Source organism: Fistularia commersonii, chromosome 6 (assembly GCF_037954325.1).
Source record: "Fistularia commersonii isolate RoL2024-O1a breed Wild chromosome 6, RoL_Fcom_v1.0, whole genome shotgun sequence".
In the NCBI taxonomy this organism is placed as follows: domain Eukaryota; kingdom Metazoa; phylum Chordata; class Actinopteri; order Syngnathiformes; family Fistulariidae; genus Fistularia; species Fistularia commersonii.
This window is the reverse complement of record NC_141289.1, coordinates 20,200,566-20,225,432: the sequence shown is the minus strand read 5'-3', so window position 1 is coordinate 20,225,432 and position 24,867 is coordinate 20,200,566. Positions and strand designations below refer to the sequence as shown.

The following is a 24,867-nucleotide window of genomic DNA, read 5'->3' as shown; positions in this document are numbered from 1 at the left end:
ATGTTGCACAGATCTGGGAGGATCTTTTTGTTTTTAAGATTTGACCGTCACGGAAGCGGGAGAGAGGTCTGAAGGAGCGGTCAAATTGTTTCGGTGCAGACGGAGGTGTCGAGCTCCGGGAGGTTCCTGAGCTGTTGCGTGATGGATTGGAACCAGCAGGTGAAGGAGAAGATCATTACCTTCTCAATGACCAAATGATGACTTCTGCTAACCGCTTCACCCCGAACCCGACCCCCGCAGGTTCCTTCACTGTGCCGGTAATTACATTCCCCGTTTTACATTTTATCCATTGATTTATTTCTTATTTGTTCATCAAAATCTTATCAAGAAGAATTCACTATGACTTGGATGACTGAGAACCTCCATGCATTCATTTTTGTTTTTGCATTTTTCACGTTATCGGATAAAAATGATAATATTAATCATAATAATAGCAAAAATATAAATTATTTTGGCTTTTTTTTTATTTATCTATTTATTCATTTCAGAATTGTATACATTTATTTTCCATCAGTTACAAAATCTGAATTTGCCCTGTTGGGTCTGAGAAATATAAATGTAGCATTTGAAATATATTTTAAAAGGGGACAAAACAACGATATTATTATGATGATTATTATTATTATTATTATTATTAGTAGTAGTAGTAGTAGTAGTAGTAGTAGTAGTTGTAGTAGCAGTGGTTGTATTGTTATAATTGCTATTGATGTTGTTGTTATTATTGATGACAACAACATCAATAGTAATAATAACAATACCACTGCTGCTACTTATAATAATACTAATAATGATGATAATAATAATAATAATAATAATAATGATGATAATAAAATGAGGTTGTAGCCATGGGCTGAGCCTGAAATAGCAGAACCTTAAATATTAAATATACCAGTGTTATACAGTGCTATGAATTGTTATTATTGCTATAATATTGTTATTATTGCTATTGATGTTGTTGTTATTATTTATGACAACAACATCAATAGTAATAATAACAATACTACTACTGATACTACTAATAATAATACTAATAATGATGATAATGATAATAATAGTAATAATAAAATGTGGTTGTAGCCATGGGCTGAACCTGAACTAGCAGAGCCTTAAATATTAAATATACCAGTGTTATAAAGTGCTATGAACTATATTTATGCCATTGCTCATCATCTGGTTGGTATCAAAAAATCCATTTCAACGTTTTTCAGTTTTGCAAATACAATTTGACAGTTTAAAAAAAAAATCGATCTAAATGTATGAAAATATGAAATGACGACAGACTTCCAAAATTCAGTCACCGCCACATCAATTCAAGAAAAAAATCTAATTAATTCATCTGACATTTTCTTATTAAAATATGAATGTAATTGAGGAAGTGTAACTAAATGGTGAACATGCTTTTTAATAATTGAGTTCAGTTTCCCAAAGTCCCTGCAGGCGGCAAACCTGGGGTTTGGAAAGATTGCTCTCAAATTAAAATTGAATTGCAAAAGATAGAGAGAAGAACATGCAATCCCCTTGAGCTGTAATTACATATTCTTGTTAAATATGTATATACACATTTTTTTTATTCTGCAAATAAAAGAAGGGATGTCCTGTGAGAAAGACAGAGGCAAAGTGTATTTTTTTTTATTGTCTTGAGCTCTGGGAGAGTAAATATAAGATCAACATTCCCTCTGTGGCTTAACCTTGTCTTATGTAAAGATTAACTATAAGCCGCTGTGTGTGTGTGTGTGTGTGTGTGTGTGTGTGTGTGTGTGTGTGTGTGTTTGACACTCACATGTAACACACACACACACACACTGCACAATTGGAAACACTTCAGCTTTCATGGTCACATGCAGCTAACTGGAAGTGTAAGTTAAAAGGAGAGACGCCTCTCCCTCGCCTGTGCTAAAGCTCAACCGCCTGCTAGTTAGCTTAGCATGATGAATGGGCGTCTATGGTAAATGATAGCCTGTCCGTATCAAAAATAATCCAATAGGTTTACCAACAGTCTTCTATTTATGTCATGACTTGATTGAACATGTTGTGATGCTACCTCTTACCATAGACTTCCACTCATTGTGCTAAGCTAACTAGATTTAGAATCCTTATTTACAGATGTTGGAGTCACTTCAACCTATCTTACACATTATTTCTATGTTTATTTTATTTATTATACATTCATTTATGTATTTGATTTGCTATTTTTACAGCTGTTGGATCTGCTGTCATATCTTTCCCAGGTTTCCAGGGGATTGATCCTGATCCACTGCTTTTCCTCTACATGAGGTATTTTCTGGTTATTTGGCCTACAGCCTTTCACTTTTTACACGATGGAAGTCAATTTGTCCTGCTGATACATTTGCAGGAAATATTTTGAAAAGGAAATAATTTGTAGAAAATTGTCATGTGTGTACTACTGTCAGTTAAATAATTTCTAGGAAATTGTCATGTGTGTAATATTGTCAGTTAAATCTATATGAATTCAGTCAGATATGAAATCAAAATACATGAAAACATGTGCGGCATTAAACAATTAAATGGTTCTCGTAGGTAATAGGACTGCAATCTGCATTGATAGCAAACTCAACTGGAGGGGTTGTACGATATCATCTTACACAATTTATATTTTACTATATTTCTTACATTTTATTTCTTTCTGTATGGATCATCTGAGACCCTCCGGGTTCAGTAAAGTATTTTCTGATCTGATATGATCGATACTTGAAATGTTGAAATTCGAGCTGCAGTACAAACTCCAGCCACTAGATGGCGCTAAAAACAAATATCTCATCCAGCAGATATTTTTTTTCCTTTTATAAAAGCTCATGTTTTATGTCCCAACTGAGCCAAAACAAACCAAACTAGAAAGGAAGGACTAATGAAATAACAGACTCTTGCAGCCAGATAGAATAAATTGATAATTTACTGCAGCAATAATATAACATTCGTAGCTTTGGATCTAAAAATACACACTTTCATCTGTCCTGCATGCAGCTGTTACAGTTACACGTTTTTATTGAAATAACCATTTCCAAAACTTACACGCAGATGCAGAATGAAAACCAAATTTGAAACCAATTGAAATAGAATAAAGCTGTTATTCACGGTCTACGTGCGCCGTACCGATGAGCAGTGCTGCGAATTAACACAACCACATCTTTCACTGTCAAAAAAAAAAAAGAAAAGGATTGTTAAAGTCGCAGGAGAGGAAGAGCGATGTGGGATATATTTTACGGACCGGAGGAAGAATTCTGAACACCAGCTAATGCTAATATCTATTGAAGCAAAATAAAATATGAAATAAGATACAGTGCATTCTGGTGCAAACTGACCCTTAAATGTAAATAATTAGAATTTAAAGATGGCTGTTTTTTGTGTATAAATATGAATATATTCTATTTCCTGCTCATATTTTGAAGCTATATAAAATTTCCAATGAAAAACAGTGCACTCTGGTGCAAACTGACCTTTGGATGTAAATAATTGGAATTTAAAGATTGTTGTTTTTTGTAAATAGATATGAATATATTCTATTTCCTGCTAATATTTTGAAGCTTATAAAATTTCCAATGAAAAACAGTGCATTTTAGTGCAAGCTGACCTTTAGATGTAAATAATCAGAATTTAAATATTGTTGTTTTTTGTGTATCCATATGAATATATTCTATTTCTCGCTAATATTTTGAAGCTATATAAAATTTCCAATGAAAAACGGTGCATTTTAGTGCAAACTGACCTTTAAATGTGAATAATTAGAATTTAAAGATTGTTGTTTTTTGTGTATAAATATGAATATATTCTATTTCCTGCTAATATTTTGAAGCTTATAAAATTTCCAATGAACAACAGTGCATTTTGGTGTAAACTGACCTTCAAATGCGAATAATTAGAATTTAAAGATTGTTGTTTTTGTGTATAAATATGAATATATTCTACTTCTCGCTAATATTTTGAAGCTTATAAAACTTCCAATGAAAAACAGTGCATTTTAGTGCAAGCTGACCTTTAAATGTGAATAGAAATGAAAGATTGCTGTTTTTTTTTTGTATGAATATGAATATATTCTACTTCTTCTTCAACAATTAAAAACTAAAATCAATAATAATAATCTTATTTTTAATGAACCTGATGTTTTTTTGTGTTTTTTTTTGACAGTGACACGTCCGAATCATTTATCAGAGTACATTTTCTTCAACGTAGTGGGACGTTTCTTCCGATTCTCCAGTTCCCGTCTACGCCTCCTCCCTGCTCTTGGCGTCCAGCTGCGCCCGCCAGGCGGCGAGCACCTCGTCGTCCTCGGCCTCCACGGCGGCCCGAGCTCTGACCTTCTGCCTGGTCTGAGCGATGAACGCCGCGACGTCGTCCTCCTCGTCCTCCTCGCCGCTCCGGTTCGCCGAACGCCGAGCGAACGTTCTCCCCGCCCGGCCGTCCTCCGACCGCTCGGCCGGGCCGTAGCTTCTCGCGAACCCGTCGGAGGAATATTCGGCGCCGTACGTCTCGTCCTCTTCGTCCTCGGCGGCGGCGAAGGAGGCCCTTCGGCTGGAGAGGTCGAACTGGGAGGCCGAGGCGTCCAGGTCGTCGTAGGGATCCTCTGACGGCGCCGAGTCGGATCCCGAGGCGGCTTTTCCGGGCGGAGGCCTGACGCTCTCCAGCCAGTCGTCGATGCTGGTGTTCTTGTCCTTCTCCAGCGCCGGGTTGAGGTTCAGGCACCCGGAGAGCCCGAAAGATCTCTTGGGCTTCTCCTTCTTTTTCGCTTCTTCGAGAAACTCCTCCTCCTTTTTCTTCTTCTCCTCTTCCTCGTCTTCGCCGTCCTTCGGTTTCTTCTTCTTGTAGAGCGTACTCCGCTTGTTGTCCTCCAGGATCTTCTTCTTCTCGTAGGAGGCCATCTTCCCTCGGAACTCGGATTTGATCTCTTTGTCGATGGCGTCCAGCTTCTTCAGGTCCACCTGGTCCTGGAAGAGGCTGAAGAGCGGCACGCTGGTGGTGGTGATTTTGCTTTTCCTGGAGCTGAGCAGCGACTCCCTTCCGGCGAGGCTGCCGGAGACGATGCTGGAGGCGCTTCCAGCGAGAACCGACGCCGCCCGGCCCCGCTCCGCCGCCAGGACGCCGGCGTAGCGGGAGGAAGCGGCGGAAGGGGCGCCGCTCAGCATGGAAGCTCTATCTTCATCTCCGGGTCGACCGGAGAACGCGCCGGACGCGCCTCCGAAGCTCACCTCCGATCCGGCGCGAGACGGCGGCGGCAGGCTCATCTCGCTCTGCTTCTGCTTGATGGTTTCCGTGACGACGTTGGCGATCCAGTTCTGGATGCCGGCCAGGTCCACCATGGGTTCTCCTCCCGGGCCCGGCGCCGCGGGAACGGGCAGGACGGGAGGAACCGCCCGGACGGCGGATCTGTCGCTACGAGCCTGCGACGCCGAGGAAACGACCGACGACCTCCCGCCGAGCACGGACGCGTTGTCGTCGTTGGCGACGCCGAGCGCGCCCGTGACTCCGGCGCCGGCCCAGAAGGCGGAAAGCGGGACGGTACCGCCGCTGACGCAGCTCTCGGCCTCCCATCCGCACATGGACTGGCTCTCCTCCAAAGTTTTCCTGGATCTTTCCAGAAGCTCCTCGCGCCTTTGCCTGCGTTTGACCGTCGCCGAGTCCTCGCCCCGACTCATCTCCAAGATCTCCTCGGCGTTCTCCTCCCCCAGGCGCTTCTGCCGCCTCAGCTTCCACGCCTGATAGGCCGTCAGGTTGACGTCTTCGAAGGCGGGCGTCCTCGCTCCTCCGACGTCGCCGTTCTCTCCGTCTCCGACGGCGCTTTTCTCGCCGTCCTCCCTGTCTTTCTTGTTCCACCCGAACTGGATCCTCTTCACCCTCCAGCGCTCCAGCGGCGACATCTTCTCCTTGTTTTTCTGGCAGAAGTTATACATGGAGCTGGTGTCGGAGAGGATGCTCTCCACCTCGTCCTCGATCCCCTTCCCTTCTTCCGCCGCCTCGCCGCCGCCGTCCTCGTCGTCCTTCTTGCGGTAGCGTGCGGCCGCCTGCTCTTCGATTTCCCTCAACCGCTCCTTCCACAGATCGGAGAAGCTGGTGCAGCTGGACGTGGACATGGCGTCCGCCGGCGGGCGCCTGTTGCGCCGCTTCACCCGGTCCATCACGGCTCGGACGTCTTCGCTGGTGATGCTCTCCGCGTCCCCGTCGCACCCCCTGCCCGGCCTCCTCGGCCGGCCGCCGCCGACCGACTCGCCGTCTTCTCCGTCGCTGTTCAGCTGGGCCTCCCACCAATCCTCGCTTTGGAACATCTCGTTCCTGCGCTGCCACTCGCGGATCATACCGTCCAAGCCGTCGTCCTCGCCGTCCGCCACGTCCGACGTTTCGGGCGGCGCCGGCTCTTCCTGACTGTCGGTCGCCGATCGGTCGGTCGATCCGTCGGGCGTTCCGGTGTATCCGTTCTGCAATGCGGCGGCGGCGGCGGCGGAGGAGGAGGCTACGCTGCTCATCACGCTGGCGCCGTCCTCCTCCTCCTCCATCATGATGGACCGCGCCTTCACACCCACCATGCTCTGCTCTTCTTCTTGATCTGTGTCCTCGTCGTCGTCGTCGTCGTCGCCGCCCTCGCCGAATATGCGAGCCCGCGTTCTGGCGTCGATGACGGAGCACTGGCTCAGCGTGTCGTCGTCGTCGTCGCGGTCCTCCATCAGGGTCTCGTTGAGCTCGCGGAGCTGCTTCAGGAAGCCTTCGTTGGGGTTGATGGCACGTTTCTTCCTCATGGAGGTCAGAGCTTCCATGATGCTCATGTGCTGGAAGATCATCAGGTAGGAAGCAACCAAGATAGCGGAGCGACTGGCGCCCATCATGGAAACGACAAGAACTTTCCCTGCAAGCAGAGGGAACAGTTAGTGCTCAGCAGGAAAATATATAATATTAATTACGATAAAATTCAAATTTCATTCGTTCCAGAAGTGGGTTGGGATGTTGAATTCTTTTTTTCTTTTTTTTTTTTTTTCAGCATGTGACACGTCGTTTTTTTAGCCATTATTTGCATTTATAAACTCTAATCACGGACCGACAACATGTGAAATACTTTATCCTGGATATTTGGACCATTTAATCCATCAAACCTGCTAAATGATCATGAAATGTTTTTTTTTTTTGTTTCTAATTGTCTCTGAAAGCAGTACGGTGATCCCTCGCTATAACGCGGTTTACTTTTCACGGTTTCGCCACTTTGCGGATTTGCGTCGTGCATCGTGTTCTGCATTCTGATTGGCTAAAAAGTCACTCCGCTTCTTCTCTACCTGTGCGTCAATAACGTTGCAGTTTAATATGTGCACGTACGTAAAACAGCTTGCCAGATTTACATGACGTACGTGCAAATTCTCTCGCAATTTCGAGTTTCTCTAAAACCCATAATGTTGACAAAACGCTCTGGAGCGACAAAAGGGTCCAAAAGGCAGCGGAAGATGCTATCTATGGCAGATAAAGTTAAACTTCTGGACATGCTAAGGGAAGCTAAAAGCTATGCGGCTGTAGGTCGGCATTACGGAATGAATGAATTTTCCGTTCGTTCCATAAAGAAGGAAGAAAAAACATAAGGACGACAGCAGCGATGTATAATAGAGTATTTAACTGTATAATAATTGTAAAAAAAAAAAATAAAGGTTTCTACTTCACGGATTTTGCCGATCACGGATTCTTTTTGGAACGTAACGTTTACTGTAAACAAATGGTGGGAAGTTCCAAACCTTAGTTCCTGAAAAGAAACTGACTTGTCAAATGGTTAGCGAGCTAGTTAGTTAGTTATCTATTAATTTATCCTTTTGGGGTTTATTCTTGTTTTTAAGATTCATGGGGGTTCATTTCTGATAACATGCTGAATGTTTTTGAGCAACTTCTAATTTATTTTTTATTTTTTTTACATTTTTTTATCTATTGCTGATTTAGTATATTCGATTCTATATGTATATATTATTTTGTTTGCATTCTTTCACTTCCTGGATACATTTCTTGCTGATATTATTCGAGTCGCTCCCTGCAACCCTCAGAGGCTTATTGTCGTAAGATCCTCTTTAAAAAGTGAATATAGTAGTTTGAATACAGTAGATACGAATCTAATTCACCCCATTCATTGGTTCAAATGTTGATTTCTTTTGGATTCTAAATGAATTTTCCCCATATAAAATAATAGAAAGCTCTCAAAATGCTACATATTGTGGAAGCATTGCGATTATGTTCTTGGCGCACGTATGACCGGTAAATCACGTGCACAGTGTTTGTGCTTTGCTATTATTTCGTGCTGAAGTTCCATTGAAAGCACCACTGAAAGTTCACCGCTTGCTTTTTCAGGACCCATGATGATCAGAGCTGGACGTCACAGAGATGAAGATGTTGAGGTTCTTTTTAGGAGTGACCAGGATGGAGAGGATCAGGAACGAGTCCATCAGAGGGACAACACATGGTAGATGTTTGGAGAGAAGGTCAGAGATGGTGGGTCATGGACAGAATAGGGATGGTGAAGATATTGATAAACGGATGCTGGAATTGGAGGTCTAGAGGAAGACCAAAGAGAAGATTGATAGACTTGGTGACAGAGGATATGAAGGTAGTTGGTGTGAGAGAGCAGGATCCAGAGAACAGGGTTAGATGGAGAAGGTGGATTCACTGTTGAGACCCCTGAAGGGAAAAGCCCAAAGGAAAAGAAGAATTTGTCACATGGGTGCAAGACATGTATGACCGCGACAAAGTGATGACTGAGATGGTTTGGACATGAACACTCCTCTGTTCATGTCTGAACCATGCTGAAGATCTGGGTAGAAGGTTGCTAAAGGTGGAACTGCCAGCAGGAGGTCTAGAGGAAGACCAAAGAGAAGATTGATGGACTTGCTGAGAGAGGATATGAAGGTAGTTGGTGTGAAGGAGGAGGATCCAGAGAATAGGGTGAGATGGAGAAGGTGGAAAAAGCCCAAAGGAAAAGAGGAATTTGTCACATGGGTGCAAGACATGTGTGACCGCGACAAAGGGATGACTGAGATGGTTTGGACATGAACCCAGAAGAAGAAGAAGAAGAAGAAGAAGAAGAAGAAGAAGAAGAAGAAGAAGAAGAAGAAGAAGAAGAAGAAGAAGAAGAAGAAGAAGAAGAAGAAGAAGAAGAAGAAGAAGAAGAAGAAGAAGAAGAAGAAGAAGAAGAAGAAGAAGAAGAAGAAGAAGAAGAAGAAGAAGAAGAAGAAGAAGAAGAAGAAGAAGAAGAAGAAGAAGAAGAAGACCAACAAGACAACCAACAACAAAACCAAGAAGAAGACCAACAACAACATAAAGAAAGAGAAGAAGAACAACAACAACAACAAGAAGAAGAGGAAAAAGAAAAAGACCAACAACAAGACCAAGAAGAAAAAGACCAAAAAGAAAAAGACCACCACCAACAACAACAAGACGACCAACAAGAAGAAGAAGAAGAAGAAAAAGAACAAGACCAACAACAACAACAAGACGACCAACAACAACAACAACGACAACAAGATACTGTCTATGATAATGAAGTACTTTGGACACAGTGGAACAAGTCCAATGGCGTGAAATTGTGCCTGATGTCATGGAATAGGTGTCACCTGGTCATCTTGTGGTTCTTTCCTGACGCCCCCTTCCCTCCCCGCCGTCCCTCTGGCAGACACTCGTATTTTTCACGGTGTTTGCAGCCACGAGGGCGGTCAAGTCAAATCAACAACACAAGGGGCTCCTGGACCGGCGGAGCCCCGTTGTCATGTGGTTTGCATCATGTGGCCTGGAAGGTCTTTTACAAGCAAGACATTTAATGCAGATTGAATAATGTTATTTGTGTGTAAACGGAGGCATGGATCGAATCAGATGGTCTCCAACATGGTTTGTATTAATGAAATTGTTCTCGTTGAAAGAACCCAATGTTGCTGCTGACGTCATTTGTCTGAATCGGGGGGGCAGTGTGACTGCAACATGCTCCTCTTCCATGAACGCCGGTGTTTCTCAGAAGCCGTGATTCGGTCCGAGACCAACATACGCCCGGAGCTCCGGGCGACTCTTCCAGCACATGAAATCTGATCCAGTTCCTCGTCGGACTGCTTTTTAAATGATAGCTTTTCTGCTATCTCCAAATCACGGTACTCTCCTCGCTGATTTTCCCACAGTCCTCACAAATTGACCCACTTCATGCGTTTTAACCTGCTTTTTAAGCCCTCTTTTTTTTTGTTTTTCAAAAGTAAGGGAAAAGTTAATGCTAAAAATGCGTTGACAATCACTTGACATTCAACAGAAGTTTAAAGTATGTATTTTTATATATGTTTCCTCAAGTTTGAAAAAACAAACAAACTAGCCAGATGTTTCTGGGAAGCTGCAAGAAATTATACATCTTATATCAAATATGTTCTCTTGAATTAGATTTCGATTTCACGGCGGCGCGGTTGTTAGCGCTTCCGGCGAGAAAGTCCCTGGTTTGATGCCAACTTTCTGCGCGGAGTCTCCATGTGGTCCTCGCGGCTGCGTGGGTTTCCTCCGGGTTCTCCGGTTCCCGACCTCAACCCAGGTCATCGGACACCGGGACGCCTGCCATGCGCGAATGACGTTGCAGACTTGTATGCCCGAATGAGACCCTGTGGACGACTGGCAAGTGTCCCAAAGCGAACGCCGCAGGGTAAGCGGTATGGATAAGGAATTAACCAATTTCATAGTTTTGCACAAGTGACGCCGTTATAGATTTATTCCTAGAAATTCCTTTGGAGTGAATTTGAATACAAACAAATGGTCTTTCACCCAAAGCCGAAGAGAGCGTTACCCCTCTGGCCGAGGACACGATAGGCGAGATAGGCGAACATCGGCGAGCAGGACGCCAACTCACCCCTGTGAGTGAGCAGAGCCTCGTCCAGGAACTCGGCGGTGGGCCGGAAGTGGGCGGAGATGTCGACGTCGGGGAAGTCGTCCACCTCGACGCCCATGTACTTGATGTCCATCGGGGCGTAGAAGGACTCCCCCGTGTAGACGCCGGTGCCGTGAGCGGCGTTGAGGACGTGAGTGATGCCCATCCTCTTCAGGCGAGCCTTGTTGACCGCGACCGATCTGACGACGACACAGAAGATCCAACGATATATTTCTATATATCATGATATAAAGCTGATGTTGAAGACCTAACTTTCATTGATTTGTCAAAAAATGTAGGATCTAGCGTTAGCAGCCTGGGTCAAGACCTTCTCCTCCCTCCGGGAGTCCCCTAACAGCTGTCAGAACCTGAAGGTTCTTCTTTATGCTCCCACTTCCTCGTATCCCCTGAGTGTTTGTCCCAGTTGACCCTTCTAGAACCACCAGCGAGCTCCTGCTTGATGGTGTCCCCAATGCTGGTTCCACAAACCGCTTGTTCCTGACCGCCTTCTGACCACCAGAGGTGTGAAGCCAGACCATGAGGATGGGCATCTCTTCTCCAGCAGGTGTGTCCACCTCGGCACCTCGAGACTCTCCGTCTGGACCTAATGATCCTGTGACCTTTGACCTTCATATTAAGAACCCCGAGCAGAACACCTCTCTCATGTCAGACCCTCCAATCACCTCCCCCAACTATCTCCATGACCTCCAAAGTCTCCCGCAGACGTGAATCTGAGACGTCCCCAAGGCGAAGGGCCTCAAAGAAAATCGGACTCACTTCTCTGCGATGAAGATGTTGGGCCAAACCTCGTCCACCGGGTTGTCGGTGTTGTTGCGCTGCTGCACCAGAGCCCTCTGGATGTCCAGCACGCAGGGGGTGTTGTAGGGGCTGCGGTCGTCCACCATGTCCCGGACGCGGTTGTACAGGTCCTCCACCATCAGCTGCTCCGCCGTCTCCAGCATGGATTCGGGGATGGACTCGCTGCGAACGCCTCGGGGCGGCAGCTCTGGGGAGGGAGATGTTTGACTCCATAACTACAAGACTTGGATTTACTCATGAAGGATTGGACTCTTTCCATCGGTTGCGATTCGCATTGTCATAACAGCGTCGCAAAGTGGATTTTAAGACGACAACGGTGGCCACTGAAGGTACCGATCACTTTATATGCAGATTTTTTTTTTTTGAAGATGCGAGAAAATGTTATCCTTGGAATACGAAAAAATAAATACATGACGCGAGAAAATCAAAATTTGAAAGTCGCGCCAGGTGAGCTCCTGCAACTCCAATACGCTTCATCTCGCCGCCGCGACTTCTAAGTTGAAGAACGTCTCGCACGTCCAGCATCCCTCTGCCACTTTGTCCAGGTTGTTGGTACAGTGGGTAGATCTGGTGCCGCGATCTCTTATATTTTTGCCCTTATTTTGTGTATTTTTTTGGCTAATCGTCATGAGCCCTTGGAAAGCAAGCGTCGAATTCGGAAAGAAGACGCTTTCTATGGAAATTAAGCAGGAAATAATAGCGAAGTACAAACGTGGTGCTCGTGTGACCGCTATCACGCATGATTATAATCGCATTGCATCCACGATATGTAGCATTTTTTGAGTTTTCTGTTATTTCAAATGGGGAAAATGTATTCAAGATATGAAAAAAATCAACATGCCAACCCACTTTTGGAACAAATTAAATTCATATATCTTAAGGGACCAATGTAATCACTTTTTTAAAGTAGATTTTACGATTATAAGCCTCCGAGTAAAATTTCAGCAAGAAATTGAAACAAAGTAATATATACTGTACATATAAAATAGAATAAACAAAACCATAATAATAAAAAAAAAAATGAAATTGCTCAAAAGCATCCAGCATGTCATAATAGTGAAGCACATCGCATGTGAATATAATTGAATATATAGCATTTTGTGAATTTTCTGTTGTGTGAAATAGGGAAAATTTATTTAAGATCCAAAAAAAGAATCAGCAAACAAACCCACTTCTGGGATGAATTAGATTTGTATTTTAAGGGAACATTGTAATCACTTATCTAAAGTGGATTTTACAATTATAAGGATCTCAAGGTTGCAGGGAAGCGCTCAAATAATATTAGCAAGAAATGTGTACAAGAAATGAAAGAATCCAAACAAAAGAATGTATACATATAAAATAGAATATAAAAAATCAGTAATAAATAAAAAAAAAATGATAATTCCTCACAAACATTTAGCATGTCATCAGAAATTAACCCCCATAAATCTTAAAAACAAGCCAAAACCCGAAACAGATAAATAAACAGATAACAAACAAACTAGCTCGCTAACTCAATCTGCTACACTATTTAAGATGTCAAATGTCAAAAAAAAAACAACATTTCAAATGACAATTTAGCAGGTTAAGATTTGATGGATTAAATAGTCCAGATGTCCAGAATACAGCATTTCACATGTTGCCGGTCTGTCTTTAGAGCTCATAAACGCAAATAATGCCTAAAAAAACCGCTGGAATATAGAGTCGTTTCTGTCTGATTTCCCTGAAACATCACGTTAAACGTTCAATTTGTTCAGAATCCTTCCAAATGAAGATCTCCCTTCCCCCCTTAGCTCAGCGCTAACGCCGCGTCCTCTCCCCGAGCGGCACGTGACTTCCTGCCTCCGCGGTCTCGTTCCGATGCGGCGGCGGCGGCGGGACTAACGATGTCCGCCCACCTTTGGAGGCGGTAATTGGCGGCGTCGGCGGCGGGCGGCGTGCCCGCTCATTAAGGAGCCCGTTGAGCGAATCGGGCGATGTGACGCGCCGGCGAACCACCTTAATGACAAATCCATCTTTCATCCCTTTCTTGCGTTCCTTCCTGTAATATCTTGCATTTATTCCCTCAGAACAGTTCCTCCTGGTCTTTCAGGAACGGTAAAATAACCAAACGTCTCACCCTCGTTGATGATCTTCTTGGCGGCGACGGCCGACGACAGGTGGATGGGCTCCATGAAGATGCTGGCGGCGTCGGAGCCGGAGATCATGGAGAACCTGGAGTCCGACACCATGGAGAGGCTGCAGACGCGGCCAAATAAGGTTGTTTTGTTATTTTAGATAATTACCGTAATTTCCGGACGATTAAGCCGCGACTTTTTTCACGTGAACAACGATGTGGCTAATATATGGACTTTTTTGGGTGGGGGACGCTAACGAGCTTCACGCCGCTAAAACGTTTATCCTCGTCACATCTCATCGATGTAATGACCGTGAAATTCTGAGTCCGTTCAACCGCGACACCGAAGAAGACGACTTTGACGGTTTTAATGCGAGCTAGCGATCGGCTAGCCGGTGCGGCTTATATTGAGGTGCGCTCAATAGTCCGGACATTACGGTACTCAAAAATTCAACACAGAACCGCTCATTTTACCCCCGTTTTGCATTTCTTTCCGGCCTGCCAAACTATTTTCTTTGAAGGATTTTCAATCGATATTGAATTTAAAACTCCTTGTTTCTTCCTTTTGTTTAATTTTGTATGGATGATAGCATACAAAATGATGTGGGTATATTTACGTCAGACGTGTCAAACTCAAGGCCTGCGGGCCAAATGTGGCCCGCCGCATCTTTTTATGCGGCCCATGAGAACGTCTTGAAAAGTCTGATTGTCTCCAAATAATAAGTCAAACTTGCGCATTGACCATAAATTACTTTTCCCAAAATTCATGCCAATCATTTTACCCGCCAAGTGACGGCGTCCCGCCATTAGATCGCAGTGTATCCACATCAATGACATTTTTTAGAACTACAAATTATCCCTAAATGTCCAGGAAGAGAAAAGTTGCTGCAGATGGACGGCTGTTTCTAGAAAAATGTGAAGGCCAATACACGTTTGTGCTTCGAGGACAAAATCCGGTGTGTCTTTTGTCAAAGAGTACAATATATGTCCAAACACGGAGCTGAGTAGGCTAAAGTTAGCCTTCCAGAAAAACAACAAATGGTCAAAGAATTAAAAGCCAAACTTCGGCGGCAGCAGAATGTGTTCACCAAAGACGCGTCCAAAAACCCTGCAGCGGTGAAAGCTAGCTTTGCAACCGAGCTAGTAGACATTACTAGCACTAGTAGCACATCGCTAACACTAGTAAACATCATTGTTTTCATATCTATGCAACTTCACATGAAGGAGTAGTTTATATTTATTTTACATTACATGTAGTTCCATTTCTACTGTTACTGTTAAATGTGATTTTTTGAGGTCATCCATGATACTGATGTGGCTCTCGCTGAAAATGAGTTTGATACCCCTGATTTACGTGATCGTTCGTGATTTTAAAGTTGAAATAAAATGCCAAAAAATTTTTAATATTGAAATTGCAATTTTCATTTGGTTCCATTTAAATGATACCTAATTGGCTGGTGTATAAAAATTAAATAAGAAATGTAGCCCGCCAGCCAAAATGATTGCCCAGCCCTGGATCAACACCACTTATCGTCATTTCCCCTCAAATGTTCTTACATTTATCGTGGAATTACTCAGGAATTCTAGACCTGCTTTTAAGGTCATTTTTTTGCGTATTTTGGGACCACATTTCGCTCGTTCCAACCTCGATGAATGTTTTTCCGAATGCGACATTTAAACAACGTTCCTCTTGAACCAATATACTGCCAATGCAAAAGTGTATTAACAAAAAAGCGAATTAAAATTTTAGCCCAGGATCTTCTGAACAGGTTGTTTTCCCACCTTGGGGAGGGACAGCGAAGGTAGCGGGACTGAATCCCGCGGACGCCGGTGTCCTCTTCCTCCTCCTCCTCCTCGCCGCCGGGGACCGTCTGATCGTCAATCACGCTGCCCGTTGCCATGGTAACCGAAACCTTTGTTCACCTTCCTTTTCTTTCACAGAGAAAAAAGTACAAAAATATTACATGGCTGGATTGAGATGCCTTCAAAGGCAGGAAGCTGAAAGAGACGTGATTTGATATTCAGCTATTTCTTTGGAATTCACCTGAAAAATGGCAAGAGATGCATCAAAAGATTAGAATTTAGAAAAGAAAAAAAAAAAAAAAAACGTAATTGGTTTCTCACAAAGTACAAAAAAGCTTCTTTCAAAAAAAAAAAAAAAAAAATCATTTGTTTTGGAAGCAGCGCCACTCATGGCAGTTATAAAAACAGCACTAAAATAGAAATAATGTAGAAGAAAAACTAACATTAAATTGGCAGTTTGGAGGTTTTGTGTGAGCAATTTATGAAGATTAGAATAAAAACAATAAGCTGTCTCTCCTGGTTTAAAGACGCTACGCCGATGATTTCCTTTACGTCAACTCAAACGGTCATATATTATTAGCATACCGTATAGCATTACGGTAGGCTAGCCTACAAGCTAGCCTGCTGTCGGTGAAAAGTTACAAGTCGGCCTCATGTTGACAACAGAGTTGATGTTCTTACCGTCGATCTTTTATTAAAACATTATCTTCCAATTCTAACGGTAAACCTTTCTTATACCTGCACTGTTTTTACGCTCCCTCAACAAAGTTATCGACCGCTACCAAAACATAAACAACCAGACAATCAGACCTCGTCCGTGTGTTTATCTTTTTATTTTCTCTTGTATCTGATAACTTTTTAAAAACATCCCTGTTATCTTATGCTGTCGGGATATTTTCGTGAGAGGAATTTTGGTCAAAGTGACGCCGGAGGAGGTAAAAGTTGATTAAAAATACTTTTTAATGAATAGTATATAGTATAGTATATAAACATCGGAACAGAGTGCTAACTTTGACACGCTTTCCAATGACACCGTGAAGTTCTATCACCTGGACCTGGATCTGGACCCGGACCTGGACCTGGATCTGGACCCGCACCTGGACCTGGACCTGGACCTGGACTTGGATTGGACCGAATCTACGATGAGAACCTGGACGGTCCGGAGCAGGACCGGCAGTGAGTTGTTCAGGCGGCAGGCGTGGGAGCGTGACGGCGTCAGGCCTCCGGCCTCCGGCGGGTCTATTTTTACAGGCCGTGACAGCTGCCTGGACCAGACACGCTTATCGCCATGGCGACGGTCAGCGGACGGCGCCCGGTTGGCGGAGCGAGAACGTGAAGATCCTTACCTGAGGGTCGCGGAGACGTCCGACCTCAGGAGGAGCTGAAGGAGACCTGGAGCAGGAAGGAGCTCACACACCTCGCCACGCTGCAAACACCACCACCACACTCCACGCCGCACTAGACACACGACACCCACGACACCCGACACCCACACACACACACACACACACACACACACACACACACACCAGCACTCCCGCCTTCCTCCCCTCCTTCTGTCCTTAAAACCTCATTCCTTCCTTCCTTCCTTCCTTCCTTCTTTCCTTCCTATCTTCTTTCCTTTGCCCCTTGTTCATTGGTTCAAACTTTCCCTCCTTCCTTCTTTGCATTTTTATCAAGTCAAGTAAATGTCTAACATCCTTCCTTCCTTCCTTCCTTCCTTCCTTCCTTCCTTCCTTTCGGTCCTTCCTCCTTCATTTCTCTTTCTTTTCTTTCTTCCTTCCTTCCTAGCTTTTTTCCTTCCTTCTTTCTTTCCATTCTTCAGAGGTAAAGTCAATGTCTTACACTCTTCCTTCCTTCCTTCCTTCCTTCCTTCCTTCCTTCCTTCCTTCCTTCCTTCCTTCCTTCCTTCCTCCCTTCCTTCCTTCCTTTTGTCCTGAAACCCTTGTTCATTGGTTCAAGTATTTTCATCTTTTCCTCCTTTCCTTCTTTCCTTCCTTCTTTCTTTCCATTCTTCCAAAGTTAAGTCAATGACTTCCTTCCTTCCTTCCTTCCTTCCTTCCTTCCTTCCTTCCTTCCTTCCTTCCTTCCTCTTTCCTTCCTTTCTGTCCTTCCCTCCCTCCTTCCTCCCCTCCTTCTTTCAGTGTCCTACATTATTTTGTCTTTTTTTCCCCCTCAATCATCGGTTAAAGTTTTCCCATCTTCCTTCCTTCCTTCCTTCCTTCCTTCCTTCCTTCCTTCCTTCCATTCTCCCCTCAGTCATTTTGTCATTGTTTCCACTTCTCCTCCTCTTCCTCCATCCTTTGTTTTCCTCGTCCTCGTCTTCCTTCGCAGCGTCTGATTGGACACGAGTGTCACTTTGTCCTGCATCGGGGTTTTTTAAGGTTTATCTGCTTTAACTCTGTTTACTACTTTCAAACGTTCCCCGAACGTCACGGGAATGTTTGAAAGCCGGCGTTGTGAACTCTTCCCCCGGCCTCGCAAAACACATTTTTCCATCTGCCAGAGAAAGAAGGCGGCTCTGTTTATCTGGAGTCAGCTGACAATCATCGGGGCTATTTATAACCTCCGCATGCTGCTAATTTCGGTCATACGACACACACACACACACACACACACACAGGGGCAGGCTCACCGCTGTGAGGAGGTCCGGGTTTTTCTTTTCAGGAAAAATACGGCCGAAAACGTTGCAAAGTCCACAATTTTTATTTAGTTTTTTTGGACGGCGATCCGAAAACGAGGGCGATTCAAAAGTGAGCTGAAAAACAGTAGAAAAATTTTAAATATAAAAGTACTTCAGAGAAAGTCCAACAAAAATGATGACTCATTTGCAGTGTTTTTTTTTTTCATTTCTTTACTTGATTTACTTGTAACACTGGAAGAGTGCTGCACGGCGTCCTCACAGCAAGAAGATCCCTGGACGAACTTCCATCAGGGAACTGGTGCTGAATTAATTCAAATAAAGTGAAATATGACCGAGAATCAGGAGGGAACGGGCTTCAAAATAATTCAGCTGCAGAGTCAAAGGTACCAAACGTCTGTGGAGGTTCCCAGTCATCCAGGTCATGGCGAGTTCTTGTCCAGATCTTCTTGTCGTGGCAACTGGACTTGAATTTCTTCACTCGGGGCCTCAGATATGAACCTCCACGGACGTTTGACGTCTTCTGGGAGCTTCTGCACCCTCCGGACATCCAGGAAAGGTCCACCACCAGATCTTCCACCTGAGCCTCAGTCCATGTGATCCAACAGGTTTCACTCCTTTGTTTGGCTTTACCTTTCCACAACGACCCGTTAGCATAGCACTACTAGCTTAGCCCTACTTTGGGCCCATCAACTCTTCTCTTGGCACGTCAAGCCACCTCAGTGTCTGCGGAGGTTCTCAGTCATCCAGCTCAGGGCCAATTCTTGCCGAAATCTCCTTGACTTCGAGCCCCGTTGCTACGACAACAAGATTTGGACAAAGGTAGTGAATGTTTCCTTAACATGGAGCTAAAAGGCTACGAGCCTCCTCTTCTGCTGTCCTGGATTACACTACATTATATTCCAGTTATTTAGCTTTCATCCAAAGCGACTTACAAAAATCGCAATTCAATAACCGAAGATCCAAAGTACCAGTAGTCGTTATTCAGAAGTCACATCTCAAAACCATATACATACATCAATTTATTCTTTTTTTTTTTGGGGGTGGGGTGCTAAGTGCGATTAGTAGGGTAGTGCTTGGTGAAGAGGTACGTTATCAGCTCATGGCGGAAGATGGGCAGCGACTCCGCTCTTCTGACCTTCTCCGGGAGTTCGTTCCACCACCGAGGAGGCGAGATCGAGAAGAGCCGAGACCGGCTGGATCGGCGGCCCGGGGCTCGGAGTGACGGGGTGGACGGTCGCCCAGAGGTGGTGGATCAGGTAGGGACATGTGGCTGGACCATATCCTGGAGATATGACGGGGCCGTCCCGTTCACCGCCTGGTAGACGAGAACCAGGATCTTCAACTTGATGCCGGGCGGCTACCGGGAGCCGGTGAAGGGACATAAGAACGGGAGTTGTGTCGGAGAATTTGGGACGGTTGAACACCAGGCGGGCTGCCGCTTTCTGAAGAAGCTCCAGAGGCCTGATGGTCACCGGCAAGGAGGGAGTTGCAGTCGTCCAGACCAGAGACGACTAGAGCCTGGATGAGCATCTGCATCGTATCCTCTGTGAGGAATCTGCGAATCTTCCCGATGTTGTAAAGGAGGAATCTGCAGGAACGTCAGCAGCAGCGACGACACCCAGGTTTCTGGCAGTTGTGGTCGGCCTCACCACAGCGTTGTCAATGGTGACGGCCAGGTCTCCATGTGGACAACCGTTCCCTCAGTCTGGTCCAGGTTGAGCTTCGGACAGGGAAACTGTAATGTATGTTTGTGAAATAGCTCACAAACCGGCGCTGTCGTCGGCTCCGATCCCGACCTCGGTGAACGTAATCAAGCGCCCTAGAACTAGATGTGGAGACCATGTGGGAAATCATGAAGCGTCACCTTTTCCGGCTTTTCCAAGTTGTCCAGCTTTTTTCAGTTTTTATTGCATCAAACGGTAATCTGCCAGTAATCTGGTGGTTTTCTTTTGTCACATAAAAGGTGAAAATGTCACAAAACAGTGAGTTTTTTTTTTTTACACATGGTATATTCTCCACTTTGCATACATGAAACCTTTCGGCGGGACCGAGCCGTCTTCCGACATTTCAACACGATACCGAACGGTGACCGAAAAAGAAAAGAAAAACAAAGGCACACAAATAAGTGACGACACGACAACTAACTGCGACACGTCGAGGAGCGACGGACCCACGAGGACGAGGGAACGGGACTCTTTGGGATCCGTTTCCTTGCTTTTTTTTTTTGTTTTTGATCCTCCTCAAATCGATCGAAAAACTCTGTTTCTTTTCCCCCCAAAAGAATTTTCACGTCAAATAGGATTCTTCGGAGACAAAATGTGCACGCGATGGAGAATAAGTGGATTTGATCGGCAGAACGCTGCCCGTCGGGGATCAGCTCGTTCGCTCGATCCCTCGTCCCTCCAGCTCCCCGCTAGCTAGCAGAGTTAGCTTGCTGCTCAAAACAGGAGAAGGTGAGAAAACGGCTAATCTCTTACCGCAGAGACACAACGACGACGACGACAAGAAAAACAACAAACTGTGAGTGAAGTTGTGGCACAGACGAACTAATCTACTAAATAACGCCAAGCTAGAATTGTTTACGTAATTCAGTGTTTTGCTTGTTTATGACTGACGTCAAAGCTCCAGGAAATAGCTAGCGTACCATTAGCTCGCTACACAAAACGTCGACAAACAACTCTCGTCGTACATATTCCAACGAAGCAATGGGGATGCTCGTGTAGCCGATACCCGATTGCTAATGCTCACATAACAAGGCTAAGTGCGGGCGCTAGCATCGCCTTGGCGGTCCGATTTGTACCGTATAGCTAATGTTAGCCTTGAACACGTTCCCTGTTTGATTGGGATCATAGTGAAAGACATAAGACTCCATAAGTGGGGTTTCAGGAGTGCACTTTAAAGAGTCCTCCAATCTCAGAAATATTATTATTAGGTAGTTATTGTTGTCGGACCTTCGACTGCGACGGCTCCCTGAATATTAGCGCGACACATCTTTGCTCCTTCATTTCCACCTCCTCGTATCCCTGAGCGCCACCGACTCACAACTCCAATGTTTGAAAACCATAAAATAGTGTTTTTTTGGGGGGGGAAACGCGCCGACAGACGTCTAGTTTCATCACGTCTGCGTCGGGCTATTCCAAAGGTTTGGACCGGCGTTAGCGGGCAGCGCTTTTGGCGAGATAAAGCCGGCAGGTGGAGGTTTCACTGCCTTTAAATGCATACATTTATAAACATTTCTGGGTTTAGCGCGGCTAGCTTCCGTTCGTGCTCATCTACAGTTTTTTTAGAACGGGGATCACGTTATTGCACAAATTCAGTTATTATCCCACATCTGGCAACATTGGCAATTTCTCACATTTATTCCATATCTTCCTTATATCGTGCACGTGGTTATGGAGTGCTGATTAAAAATGGCAGTGCGACCGTGGTCTTCCATCAGCACCTGAAATACCCGATAATATATTTTTGCATTAATCCTACATTGAACAGAAACCATTACATATTTTGTAAAGGAAGGGGGCTGTTTTTTTTTTTTTTTCTTTTAAACTCTGTATGAAAAACACAATGTTAAACAGGCTTATCCAATCTCGTCAGCACAACATTACATTCAATGTATCCTGTAACTCATTTTTATCAATTTTGTGTAAAATCCTTTAACCCTTTTGTAATGAGCGGCATTAGAGAGGAATCATGTGTAAGGTCTTAGCAGCTGGACAAAAGTAGCGAGGCGACGTAAGACACCCGGAGAAATAATGAAGGGAAAAGTGCTTTCACCGGCGCGTTAATATTCCGTTCGTGTTCGGGTTAATCAAATATTCCCCGGACGCCGCGGCGCAGACGCACGCAGGCCGGCGGTTTGAATATATGCGACCGTTAAACATTTTTCTTCTTGTTCGAGGGCATGTAAAAGCTGGTCCACCGAAGGGGCCGGTTGTGGAACGGGATCGAAGCGAGACCAACGCTCCACCAACGCTCCACCCTTTCAAATCCCAGATCTGTGATTATCCATTGAGAAGCTGGAGGAAGCAAGAGATGATGGTGTTCAGGTTCTCTTTGGAGAAGATGGAGAAGATCAGGAATGAGTCCATCTGAAGGACGCTGAGGTTGGAAGTGCCGGGCAGGAGGTCTAGATCAGTGTTTCCCAACCTTTTTTGAGCCACGGCGCATATTTTACATTATAAAAATCGCACAGCACCACCAAATAAATATGTCAAAAACAGTTTTTAACCATTTAGAATGAAACCGTAGTCTCAATTTACTTGGTGTCGAATCTAATATATCTAATATCTATAGATTCGTCAAGTTGCAATGCAAATTTCCCACTGAAGTGCAACTTTTCCAGAACACTTTTTCCAGAATGTCGAGAACTGGCTAATTCTTTATCAACGCCAGGGCCGAGCATTTCTTCTCCAATGATTTTGCCGGCAGGTAGTATTGATGTTTTCGAGACGAGTTCAGCAACTTTCTAGCAGCTTTCACCGCTTTCTCACTCGTCTTGGTAGTTTTCAACAACGCCGCCTGTTTGTTTACGCAGATACAAGTACTTTTTATTTTAAAAATGTATCACGCAAAGCGTCACTAATCCCTCTGATACACAGATGCGCAGGTTAATTCACCACCCGTTGCCATGGAATGGTCACGCTGCCCACATAGACATAGGAAGACACATTATTTACGTCGGATAAATCATTTTCGGACCAATCGGGTGAAAGTGTGCATTTTTCGGCACGCTGATGTGGTTGGGAAACACTGATCTCGAAGAGGTTCACGGATGGAGTGAAAGAGGACGTGAAGAAGCCCAAAGGAGAAGAAGAACTGAAGAGACGTCCAGGTTCTTCGCCGGCGTCCGGGTAAAGTTTGAACGGTAAACCGCCGATTGTTTTTCAAAGGTGCATCAGCTCATTTTTCAGATGTCCTTCTTCTGCGTGACCCCTGGATGGACCTGAAGATCAACCTGTTTTTCTGTCTTTTTTTTTTTTTTTTCTACGTTCTGTGGCCAAGTGGGGAAAGGACGGCGAAAAGTTGGATTTCACGCAAGAGCCTGCCGGGCGTCGAACGCCATCGCACTTTTAATTCCTGAGAAAAGACGACCCTGAACGTGAACTGGGATGGCGGTGAGGGTTCGGCCCGGACGCGGAGCCGCGGAGGTAAATCGCGTAAATAGTTTTGTCGAAGGAGATTTATTTACAAATCGCGAAATCTGTCCGATTCATTCACAAACCGTCCCGAAAAAAAAAAGGCGTCTTTTTTTAAATTTTTCTAATTCTGATTTTCTACATCCGTTTGCGAACTCCACCTGCTAATTTAAAGTTTGTTTGTCTGTTTTTTTTTTTTTTTTTTTCCAAAACCAAACGGTTCAAATGCGACGCTACATTTTTTCTGATTTGCAAAGACACAAAAAAAAAAAAAAAAAGGACAAAAATGCTCCTCGTAATGAGTTTTTTTTTTTTTTTTTTTTTTTTTTTGATTGGCACTTCCAACTTCGCGCGTTGGTTTCATGGGTGGTTTCGATACTTTTGAAACGCTTCTTTCGCGGGACGAAAGAAGGCGGCGCGGTCGGAGGCGGCGAGCGATTAACGTGGCGTCTCTTTGTCGAAGCGGCGTTCGGCGACTTTACACTCTCGAATACATCAAAACATAACATCTTGCGATTTGACACTTTTTTTTAAAACTCCCCGAAAGTCCAGCGAGATTCGTCTTCGTGTGTGTGTGTGTGTGTTTAAATGAGTGTGTGTTTGCGTTCCCGCCCAACGGTCCCACACACACCGGACGTACGTTGCCCGGGTTTCTCGACGTTATTCAAGTTCCTTTTACCGTGTTGTTGTTGTTTTTTCAAGTCTGACCCAAAAAAGGTGTTTATAGGCTGAATTTCTGCCCGTGTCTGGAGTTCCTGGTCCTCCTGCCGTCGCCGTCCTCGCAGCAGCTCAGCCCTTGTTTTCCACGGCGACCGGCAGCAGCGGGACGGCGGCTTCGCTCTTCTCCCCTTCCTCTTTCCCGCCGGCCTTCCTGGCCTGGTAGCTCGCCAGCTTCCTCCTCTGCTCCTCCTTGGCGCTGTCCGTCGGGGGAGGGGGGAACTCGCAATACGCCGGCGGCAGGCAGGGCACCAGGTGGACCTCGCCGCTTTCGTTCATCAGTTGCACGCAGGTGTAGAAGTCCTGCGGTGAGCAGGAGGCGGCGGCGGCGGCGGCGGCGGCGGCGGGCGCCTCGGGCGGGTGGACGGCGGTGAGCCCCATCAGGCTGTAGTCGGTCCCCGGTAGAGACACGATCTCCGGCCTCAGCCACGGCCGCGGCGCGTCCGGCGGCAGGAAGGCCTCCGGAGGTTCGCTGCAGTACGGCGACAGGCCGGACGTGTACGCGCCCGGGTTGGCGGGCGTGAACAGGTGGTGCACGGTCACCGGCGGAGGCTCGTGAGGCGCCATGATGGCGTCCCGGCCGGGCGGATGGGGAGCGGAGATGTAGTCCTTAGGGGAGGTGAGATAGACGTTGTCGGCGCTGACCTGGTCCCAAACCTCCTCCATGTAGCTCGGAGGCCTGTAGCTGTGGAAGTTGCTGAAATGGCGGTTGATTTCGTCCAAGTTCCCCTTCTGGAGGGCGAAACGCAAAACATTCAGTCGGACGCGTCTCGATAAATATCTTCTACGCTGTTGT

General features: G+C 45.2%; 2 protein-coding genes across 7 annotated transcripts in view; both read right to left on the bottom strand.

The window, feature by feature from the left end:
• Positions 1 to 2,893: 2,893 nt before the first annotated feature.
• styxl2 (serine/threonine/tyrosine interacting like 2) lies at positions 2,894 to 17,438 on the bottom strand. 6 transcript variants are annotated; one of them, XM_086148600.1, is made up of 7 exons: positions 16,922 to 17,438; positions 16,625 to 16,725; positions 15,555 to 15,704; positions 13,776 to 13,894; positions 11,633 to 11,861; positions 10,838 to 11,055; positions 2,894 to 6,850 (listed from the first exon to the last, which is right to left on the bottom strand). In XM_086148600.1, exons 3-7 carry the CDS (start codon positions 15,671 to 15,673, stop codon positions 4,221 to 4,223), a joined length of 3,315 nt encoding a protein of 1,104 aa, XP_086004726.1. In that variant the 5' UTR covers positions 15,674 to 15,704; positions 16,625 to 16,725; positions 16,922 to 17,438; the 3' UTR covers positions 2,894 to 4,220. The 6 variants fall into 6 exon arrangements, with proteins under 6 accessions (XP_086004726.1, XP_086004727.1, XP_086004730.1 ...); XM_086148601.1 differs by having other exon boundaries at positions 16,625 to 16,695; XM_086148604.1 differs by having other exon boundaries at positions 15,555 to 15,699; positions 16,625 to 16,695.
• Positions 17,439 to 20,092: 2,654 nt separating this feature from the next.
• Positions 20,093 to 24,867, bottom strand: part of crfa4 (cytokine receptor family, class I receptor 4) — a 43,372-nt gene continuing 38,597 nt past the window's right edge. The window contains exon 12 of the mRNA XM_086148599.1: positions 20,093 to 24,803. Within this exon, the coding sequence (XP_086004725.1) occupies positions 24,144 to 24,803 (660 nt within the window). The 3' untranslated portion in view covers positions 20,093 to 24,143. The remainder of the gene's footprint in view (positions 24,804 to 24,867) is intronic.

What these genes read in the sequence shown, in the direction of transcription:
- styxl2 (XM_086148600.1), bottom strand. Translation starts at nt 15,673, where the DNA reads ATGGCAACGGGCAGCGTGATTGACGATCAGACGGTCCCCGGCGGCGAG. An exon ending in CTTCGCTGTCCCTCCCCAAG is followed by an intron (nt 13,895 to 15,554) that starts GTGGGAAAACAA and finishes CCGCGTCTGCAG; the next exon opens with CCTCTCCATGGTGTCGGACT. An exon ending in GGCTCTGCTCACTCACAGGG is followed by an intron (nt 6,851 to 10,837) that starts GTGAGTTGGCGT and finishes CTCTGCTTGCAG; the next exon opens with GGAAAGTTCTTGTCGTTTCC.